Source organism: Brassica napus, chromosome C6 (genome assembly GCF_020379485.1).
Source record: "Brassica napus cultivar Da-Ae chromosome C6, Da-Ae, whole genome shotgun sequence".
Lineage (NCBI taxonomy): Eukaryota > Viridiplantae > Streptophyta > Magnoliopsida > Brassicales > Brassicaceae > Brassica > Brassica napus.
The window spans coordinates 39,918,306-39,928,105 of NC_063449.1; the positions used below are offsets into that span (position 1 = coordinate 39,918,306).

At 37.0% G+C, this 9,800-nt stretch overlaps 1 protein-coding gene across 2 annotated transcripts; it reads right to left on the bottom strand.

Moving 5' to 3' along the window:
• Positions 1–2,678: 2,678 nt before the first annotated feature.
• Positions 2,679–6,636, bottom strand: LOC106403477 (LEAF RUST 10 DISEASE-RESISTANCE LOCUS RECEPTOR-LIKE PROTEIN KINASE-like 2.5). 2 transcript variants are annotated; one of them, XM_048760794.1, is made up of 4 exons: positions 5,730–6,636; positions 4,865–5,572; positions 4,760–4,783; positions 2,679–4,677 (listed from the first exon to the last, which is right to left on the bottom strand). In XM_048760794.1, the coding sequence occupies exons 1-4, from the start codon at positions 6,550–6,552 to the stop codon at positions 3,533–3,535; spliced, it is 2,700 nt and encodes an 899-aa protein (XP_048616751.1). In that variant the 5' UTR covers positions 6,553–6,636; the 3' UTR covers positions 2,679–3,532. The 2 variants fall into 2 exon arrangements, with proteins under 2 accessions (XP_048616751.1, XP_048616752.1); XM_048760795.1 differs by lacking the exon at positions 4,760–4,783 and having other exon boundaries at positions 4,832–5,572.
• Between the last annotated feature and the right edge of the window lie 3,164 nt (positions 6,637–9,800).

Consider the following 9,800-nt stretch of genomic DNA (forward strand, 5'->3'; position numbering starts at 1 on the left):
ATCATGATGCTGCATCAGAGTGCGACAAAGCTACGAAAGAGGCATGGCTGTAAAAGAAGAAAGCCTTGACCGAATTGGAAGCTGAAGACAAATAGATTCCAGGAGTAGCTGACCGTGAGTGAGAGCTGGACAGACAGAGGTGACTCGAACATAAGAAACTTCATTCCAGGGCGGAAGACAATTGCGACGGAGAAGGAGTCGATCCGGTGGTGGTGGTCAGAGCACGAGCTCAGTCTTGATATAGAGATGAAACTATGAAGATGGCCACGTATTTGGTGAAGTTTGTTCTTCAATCGTAGTGATGATTCTTTTTGAGCGGGAGTAAATAATTAAAAATGATTGTATGTTGAAAAAAAAAAAAAATACATATGACCACGTAGTTGTATTAACGATAATCTAAAGATACATATAGCCATCTTGGTTTAGTTAATATCATATGATATCATATAGTTTGTATTTAATGTTTCTATTGAGATATAAAAATCGAATTGAACAAACATGTTTTTCAATTTCAATGTGAAGTTGACACGTATGACTAATTAACTACCTAATTAATTGGCACATAAACAATAATTTTTTTTAATTATTACAAAATTAAGATTACATCTTTTTAAATGTTTCTCAATTAATATATAGAAGATAGTACACTAATTGATAACTTAATTTAAATTTGCTGCATAGAGAACAGCTCTAACCGCCACTAGGGGAAAATAGATTTTTTTGAGTGCCGGTGGTTTCTGGAACACTAGTGCTGAATTTTTTCTTATAATAGTTTTTTCTTTGTTTTCTGGTATTATGGTTTTAATTATTATTTTTTTAATATTTTCAGGGATATTATTATTTTTTCCGGATTTTTGTAATCAAAGATATACTTATTTTGCTCTAATCTTCGTTGTAGTGGTTATCGCAGATTGTTCGATGGATTCTGGAGTAGCATTCTTTAAAGAGTCTCTTTAGGAATAAATATAACCAAAGAATAAGATTTATTTTGTGGGAAACTTTTAGTGTAGACAATAAATGTGGCTGCAGTATATTGTGATGCGGAAAAACACTTCGATTGTTAAAAGGAGCGGAGCAAGATCTTTCAGATATCAGTGTATTGACAAAATCCAACATATACTTAAAGAATCTTGAACCCAGCCTCAAATCTTCAAATTTTGAGGATTTTGTCATTCCAACCCAACCTCAAAACTACTATTCATTTTCTTAATCCTTACAATTATTTTCTTTTACAAATATATCTACTAACTTTATTTAAAATAACTTAAGTACACTAAAATAAAATAAAATAAAATAAAATAGATATTACATAACATTAAAATAAAATCCACATAAATAGAAAAATACATTAAATAAATAAAAAATAAAAATACATTAAACAAACTTAACATAAATTAAAGCAAATTACATAAAAATTTAATATTACAGATCTTACATAGTGGTACCAAAATACCAGAATTATCGGCTAACCGGATCCCGAACCTCCAAGATAATCAAAATATTGTTGATAAATATTCAGATCAAATGAAGGTTGTTGCTGCTCTTGATCCGTTCTTTTTTTGGTATGATTTTCGCTTTTTCCAATCGCATATACTCAGCATCGACAAAGTCTAAAATTGTTAGTAACATCTTATCATCTCATTCTCGTTCTTTTAGGGCTAATTTTTAGCCTGATTTTGGAAACGTAATTGCTTTAACTCATAATTCTTACTCCTAGTTGATACACTTTCTTTTAAGAAATTAAGGATTTGTTCGTTTGATGAACTCTTATGTAATTTTCTAAATTTTTTGTGTACGTGTGTTGTTTAATTATATATGTAATTTATATTATTTTTCATTATATAATATTGTAATATTGTGTGTTGTGTAATATATTAAAAGTATGTTTTATATGTATTTGTGATGTTTTATTATTATTATTAGTAACTTTTGTTAATGTCAAGGTTCCAAGGAATATAATGCAAATGAATAAACTTTTAAAGATTTTTTTGAAGATTCATGGTTGAAGTAATCACCCCTCAAATCTTCATTTTGAAGTTTTGTTCTCCCTAAAAATAAAGTTTTGGGTTGGAGATGCTTTTAGCGTAGATTTCATCATTGATTTTTCTTAAAGTCATATGTCAGATTATATTTTCTAATAATTTAGATGTGTTTTTCAAGGCTTCTTTTGGGTTTCTTACTGCAATGTTTACTATTAACCCTTTTTTTTGTTTTTGTTAGTCTTTGATATTGAATAAAAGAAGTTTTAGACGAAAAAAATACAAATTTGGTGGAGACAGAACAAAATTTCAAACAAATTAACATGATATTGTATCTGAAGCAGATTCTGTTATAAAAAAGAACTGGAAGTTCAGAATATGCATCTGGGATCTGTAACTTGCCAAGCTGTACCAATCTGCACATATGCAGATGTATTACAACAAATCAGAAAAGTTGACGGGATGAATCAGCTCTACTGGTTAGAGTCTTGGGGGCCAATTGTCATGCTTCCGGGTTCGACGCCAGCCGGAGGCGAACTGCTCATCCCTGTCACTAAAGTGGGTACTGGGCCTTCGGGCTCAGGGAAAAACCTCCCGGGTGAAGCTGGTCCGCTGCCTAACCGGGCCCAGGGAATGACCCGCGAAGCGGGGAACCCTGGATTATCAAAAAAAAAAAAAAAAAAAAATCAGAAAAGTTAAACTTGTACATTATAACTTTCACAGAAACAGAAGCTTAGAGGTGATTGTTCTTTGTTCCATTGATTCGTGGTTGGGTAAGATCTATAGGTAAAACTAGTTATAGTATATATTGGTTGGAAACAATCTGAATAGTTAGCCTTGTGTACCACTAATTAAGATAATATGTTAAGATTTATCTTAAACTATTTATGTGCTTTTGACTAAAATTAGAGTTTTTAAATGATAAATTAGATATGAATAATTCATAATTTGATTTACCAAAAGAATAGTAATTTATTAGATTGAATTACGGTGGGCAGGGATGAGTCAGGCGATTGGTCAAGGTTTATTATCATTTGATTTTTCTCTCCTTTGTTGCTTTTTCTGAATGGTTGTGGTAAGAGCTCCTCTCACTAGAAATTTCAGGACAGTATTTTGCATTTTCAGACATTTTGAAATTTACCTCAAAATTTCTGAATTCAAGTCATGGAACTATATTGTTGGTAGGGAACTGCATAGTTGATTTTTTCTCATAACTAAACAAAGAGAATTATGAAACTCTGTGGATAAGTGGAGGTGGACACTATGACCTTGAACTGGATCCATATTTCATCAGACATCTGAAGAAATTTGTTGCAAGAAACAAGCTGAGCAAGACGCCATAAATCAAGATTGCTGATATTTTTGAAATGGGTTAACTCGGAGGACTTCTAGAAACAATCTAGACATAGGCTGGAGAAGTCGGACGAAAAGTAATATGCATGAAAAATTACAGAAAGAAAAAAAGTTTGCAGTCATAATGTGTCAATCATGAATAAATAACACTCTTCTACCAACATTTATTTCTTTATGCTTTATTCATGGATCAGTAGCATTCATGGATCATACTCTTTGGAAATCGAAATGTCATCTGAGAGCGTAGAAGAGTCTGGAAGAGGCACTTCTGGAATTTGCAAACCTGCAGGCTTAGGAGGGAATTCAAGAGCATTCAAATCTCCTTCCATCATCTCTATTACTCTATTCATCGGTGGCCGATTTGATGGCCAAGCCTGAATACACCACAAACCAACCATCGTCATCTTCTTTGCTATCTCTTCTTCTTCTTCGCTGTTGATACCATTTTCAAGAAGCCTTCCATTGTCTCCTTTCTCAAGATCCCTATATATCCATTCAGGAAAGTACATTGAACTTGTGCTAGAACCAACTTCTTGAGCATCTCTGTCTTTGTTCCTTGCTCCTATCATCTCAAGAACCAACATTCCATAGCTATACACATCTGACTTGTGTGAGACGCGACCATACACTCTTGAAAACACTTCGGGTGCAATGTATCCTATCGTTCCTCTTGTGTCTAGCAGCGACAACATGCTTTCCTTCCTCTCACAGAGCTTGGCAAGGCCAAAGTCTGATACTTTGGGGCAAAGATTGTCATCTAAGAGTACATTCTGCGGTTTTATGTCGAAATGTACAATCCTTGTTCTGCATCCATGGTGCAAGTACTCCAAACCGCGAGCAACACCTAACGCGATCTCATATAGCACCTTCCAGTCCATATTTGACGACCTCTTGCTTGAGATGAACTTATCAAGAGACCCATTTTCCAAGAATTCATAAATAATTGCTCTCTTGGAACCTTCGGAGCAAAATCCTAATAGGGTAACAATGTTGACATGAGAAGTTTGGCTGATGCTCGCAACTTCGTTGATGAAGTCTTCCCCATTACTCTTCGAGTCTTTTAGAATCTTCACTGCAACGATACGTCCATCAGAAAGGGTGCCTCTATAGACAGTTCCAAATCCTCCTTTCCCAACCATTTCGGCGAATGATTTTGTTATTCTCTTCACTTCTGCGAAACTATACTGCTTCAGTGGAATAAGCCCCTTGAGGTTCTCTTGTGGATTAAGAGTCTTGAGATTCCATTGACGTAGATCATGTGATGGTTTTCTCTTTCTCTTTCGGATAATTCGGAGACCCAATGCTAAGACAAGAAACGTAAACAGAATCACACCTGCTCCCAAACCTGAAACCAGAAAAATAATTTTAAAAAAAAAACTTTGTTTGGATATATTATTCATAAACGAATCAAGAGTATTTTTGAGCACCTATTTTCACTCCAGAGGAGATTCCTGCATCAATGGAATGAACCAGAGATTAGTTGAATCTAATGACAGAACTTTGAAATAATGGTTTTGGGCCGGAGATCTTACCCTTGTTTCTTGAATCGCCAGTATGGTTACACTGCCCATGACCACAATAGCAGACGAACCTTCTTGTGATCTGATTGTATCCACATACACCCCCAGATTCTGTGCACCTCGAACATTCTTGGTCAAGCCGAAGCTCGAAGCCCTGTTCAAGAGCATTCTTTAGATTATCTATCGTCTTGTTGTTTTGCAGTCTGTTCAGCGAGGGTCCAGATGCGGGAATGCTGACGTTTTGACTGCAACCTAGTCTGAAGTCGTATAAATGGTCTCTAATCCCTTGAAGTAGAGGGGACGAAAGGTTTCTCGTTACATAGTAACCTTCGCCATCCTCACAATCAATTTTTCCGACATAAATGGAAGTATAATTTGAATTGCAACTTGTACTGCAAACTACAATGCAGTGTGAATAAATTGTTAGCAGCTCGGTGTTAGAAGCAAATGGAAGAATGAATGGCGTATCGAAAGGATATAGGGGACAAAGACTGCCTATATAATCCGATCTGGCAAGTCTTATGATACTAGCGTCGTAGTTCGCCTCTAAGATTCTAAAACTTACGGAGGAAATGTCAAGCTCCGCGAAGCCTCCGTTACAGTTGAGCTTGAAGTCAGGGTGGCCACATTCTTCTCTGCCAGGAATCCAGAAAGGGTACAAGAGACCGCCCTGGTTGCCACAGAAAAACGGTGTACTGCAGAGTCTGTAAATCTCATCAGCTGAGAAAAGACAAGGATGGAAATTATATGATTGTGTATTGTGACATGGATTTTTTGAAGACATAGAGAGATTGAACTTGTTGTCATCCTCTGTTTTATTTCCATGAAGGTCAATAGGAAAAAGAAGATATGGAGGGTTGATGTATGAGAAACTTACCACTACGTTGACGCTTTGGTTCGCAGCTGACTCCTGAGGGTGATGAGTTTGTCTTGCAGCAAACCTGAGCTGTACCATTGAAGCTGCATATTCCACCAGAAGACGAACATTCTTCACAAGTTGTCTCATCAATCTTCACTTTCACCTCGAACCCGTTCCTTATAACACGTTCTAATTCGTACGAATCAAATTCATCCTCTTCGAGAGGAACGAAACTCTTTCGAACGATCACAGTGAAACTATTATTGCAGTGTAACTCACCATGCTGTTCTTCAAACACTAACACAAGACCCTTATCAGAAGGACATGTATAATTCTGCTTGCTAAAATATCGACGATCACATAGGTAATATACTTCGAGCTCCTTGTAGGCTGGCAAAATCTCAAAAATATCGGAAGGCAAGGCTGTGGTATTGAATTTAGCAGAACAAATACGCCCTAGCAGGTCTGGTCTGGCAAGTGTTATGGTGTAATTTGTTCGACTTACTTTGAGAACAGAGTACTCTTGGTCTGAGATGATTAAATATGTGCTGCTTTTATTGCGGCAGTGAAGCTCCAGCTGTGGAAGACCACAGTTTTCAGGACGATTTCCACCCCAAAAGGGGAAACCAGCTGAGATTTCCCCACACTGAAACGGAGATTCACACGCCCCAAGTTCTTGCTTACTTGAAGTGCAAGGAAGACGGTGCAATAGTGGGAAGAGGACGAATATGACCAGATATGAAGTAGATTTTGAGAATTTGATGAGTGTTTGGGAGTTCATAATTGATTTATCTAATTTCAGAAGAGTGTCTTCTCGGTTTGGTTTTGTTTGTGTTAACATGCAGGACGAAAGAAATTGGTAAGAAAAAAAAAAAGAAGAGTGAACAATAAACCTTTATAGGAATGGTGGTGAGGCAAAATAACATTGAAAGATGAAGAAGGTCATTCTAAGTCTATTGCTTAGAATCTTTAGATCACTTAAAAGCCAACTGATCCCAATAATTTTCTCGGAAACTTCATAAATTTAATCCTCAGTGCGAATGAGAGGGACTTGTGTGGCTAAATCTAATGCTGTCTCTGATTTTTTTGACAAAGGAGTATTCAGAAGACTTGACAAATCAATAGTTTGATTAGTTTTTTTCTAAGAGTGATTTAGGTTGAATATTCGTGAAAGGTTTTAGCGATTGCAAAAACGTGCAGTAGGTTTGAATATTTAGGTGATTGATATAGGTGTTTTGTGTATATTACGCATGAATCCTTAGCTCCCCGTCTCTTTCTTTACATATACCATATTTCTAATATATGCAAACTCTATAGCTAGTATGAGATATGATATCTACCCAGAATCTCTTCTCTGCAGTTAGCATTAAATGCTGAAATACTTATTTTGGTTTTTTCGTGGGTAGGCCTGGGCATTCGGGTACCCGTTGGCATTTGGGTCGGATTTTTTGGGTTTTCAGATTTTCGGGTTTATGCTTCTAGGTCTCATACTAAAATTTTATTAGTACGGGTCGGGTTCGGATAATAACACTTCGGGTTCGGTTCAAAATTGTATTGCATCATAAAACACATAAAGTAATCATATATCCTTTGGATTCGGGTTATATCGGTTCGGTTCGGATATAACAAAAGTAAAAAACAAAATTTTTGAAGTAAAACATAAAGCAAAAACATCTAAATTAAATAAAAATTAATCTATCACATATAAAATTGATAAAATAACAATAAAATGTTAAATCAAGCATGAAAGTAAACATCATTTGTAAACAATATGTATTGCCTTATAGAGAGTAGAATTTGTATTTTAATGAGCAAATTATAAAATACTTATTTATAACTAATTGTGTACTTAAAGCATTTATTAGAATTTAAATATTTATTATTATATATAATATTACCACAAATATTGAATTTAATAATTGGAATACTTATATATATTTCAAAATATTTATATTGACTATTAATTTCGGATTTTTCGGGTTACCCGTTCGGGTTCGGTTAATAACACTTCGGGTTCGGATATTTTTTGTACCACCCTACAAGACCCGTTCGGGTATTTTTACGTTTCGGGTCGGATAACGGGTCGGGTTTTTCAGTTCGGGTTCGGTTCGGTTCGGATTTCGGGTTCCGAATTTTATGCCCAGGCCTAGTTGTGGGTTTGGGTATTTTACCCGATACCCAAAACCAAACCCGAACCCGAATCCGAATCCGAAGAACCCAAACTTAAACCCAATCCGATCAAAAAAAAAATCCGAACGGATATTAAGTTAGAGAAGATTGGATACCCGAACCCGATCGGATAATAGCTGATATCCAAATGAATACTCGAAATATCCAAAAATATATATAGTAGCTCTATTATAAATAGAGATGTCAAACGGGTTGATCCGTCCCGTCCTGTCCCGTACCGCAGCGGGTTCATCTCCTTGCGGGTCACGGCGGGTCAGGCCCGCGCGGGCTGCAGTCTCCAAAAGGTCGTCCCAAGCCCGTACCGCCAAATGCACACTCCTTCGCGGGCTGTCCCACGGGACATACGTCAATGTAATGTATCCGATCATGCTTGACACTTCAAGCCGCTCCAGAACACTTCCTAACGCTCCAGAACACTTCCTGATGCTGCAGGCTGCTCCCCTACACAACCAAGTTCACATAATTAATAAACATGAAGCATCTACTCCTCAAATTCTTCAAAATCAGTATATATATTGTTCTTTGAGTCCATTACATTTCATATAAGTTCTTGAAGTCAATTTTGTCCTTTGAAATTATAAATGCATGTATAACTTAGCATCAACCTAATAATCACATTAAGACAATTAATAAAAGTTCACACTTCATAGACAGAACATTATACATATCAGCTACCAACAACAAACGACAATCTCAAACAACATAAATATGATCGACATAATATTTAAAAAATGCATGTACAATCAGTAAGAAGGGAAGCGAATCATACCCTCGGAAGTCGCATTTGTCGGTGAGCTACTCACGAAGTGAAGAAGACGACCATGCATGCAGCAAAGGAAGAGCTCTGGCGGTGGATCTCAGAAAAATAGAAGCTCCGGCGGTGGATCAAAGAAGAATATAACTTCCGGTGGTGGATCGAAGCAGAAAACCCACACCCACCTGAAAATGAGTATAACTGTTAGACTCCAAAAAACAAAAAAAAAATACAGCAACTACATAGATCTTTCTTTACCTGTGACATGCATGCAGTCACCGTCGCTGAAGAAACCATCGCCGAAGATGGATCTTGGTCTACGGTGGAAAGGGAGTTCGCTGAGAGTTTGAGGAAAGAACTTATCTCCGGACATGCATGTTTGATCTGTGAAGTTTATAACCCGAGTTAGGAGTACCGGAGCTTATCGCGGTCGCCGGAGCTCCATTTCAGTCGGTGGCGACTCGTCTCTCTCTCTCTCTCTCTCTCTCTCTCTCTCTCTCTCTCTCTCTCTCTCTCTCTCTCTCTCTCTCTCTCTCTCTCTCCTTTGTTCTAAAGGTGGCAGACAAAATGAGAAGAGAAGAAGTTGCAGGACTTTAGGGTTAACCGCGGTTTCGTTTGGACCATCCCGCTAAAAGCCCATCCCGCACAGTCCCTTTCCCGTGAGGCCCGCAACATTGCTGGATAAAAAATCCTAGGCCCAATCCCGCCCCGCCACAGGTTTAAACGGGTCTGTCCCGCGGTCCAAGCGTTCATAGTTCACGCTAAACCTACTCCATCTCCGCCGACTTAATGGTTCTGTCTTTAATTTTCTAAACCTTTCGATTTTACTAAATGATACACTCTTTCTAAAGTTATTTTGGTAAAGTATTGCTCTTTATCTTTGAGTAGATGTGGGTATTTTGATACCCGTTTAGGTTCAGATAGAGTATTTTGAATCTTTGGATATTTCAGTATAGGGGTGTAGTACTCATTTGAGTACTTTTATACTTTGGGTCGGTTTCGGATAATTCAAGTTGGGTATGGTTATTTAAAGTTATATTAAAAAAAGATCCGGATGAACTTAGCTCATGAGAAGAAAAACCTGAATCTAATAATGATGTGTATATTGTAAGATAAAGCAATATAATATTCAGCAAACAACAATA

Excerpts from the sequence above, each read along its gene's own strand:
- LOC106403477 (XM_048760795.1), bottom strand. The coding sequence starts at position 6,552 with ATGTTAACACAAACAAAACCAAACCGAGAAGACACTCTTCTGAAATTA. Across the intron at positions 5,573-5,729 it reads ACCAAAGCGTCAACGTAGTG|CTGATGAGATTTACAGACTC; the intron begins GTAAGTTTCTCA and ends GTCTTTTCTCAG. Across the intron at positions 4,678-4,831 it reads CCCAAAACCATTATTTCAAA|GTTTGGGAGCAGGTGTGATT; the intron begins GTTCTGTCATTA and ends TTCTGGTTTCAG.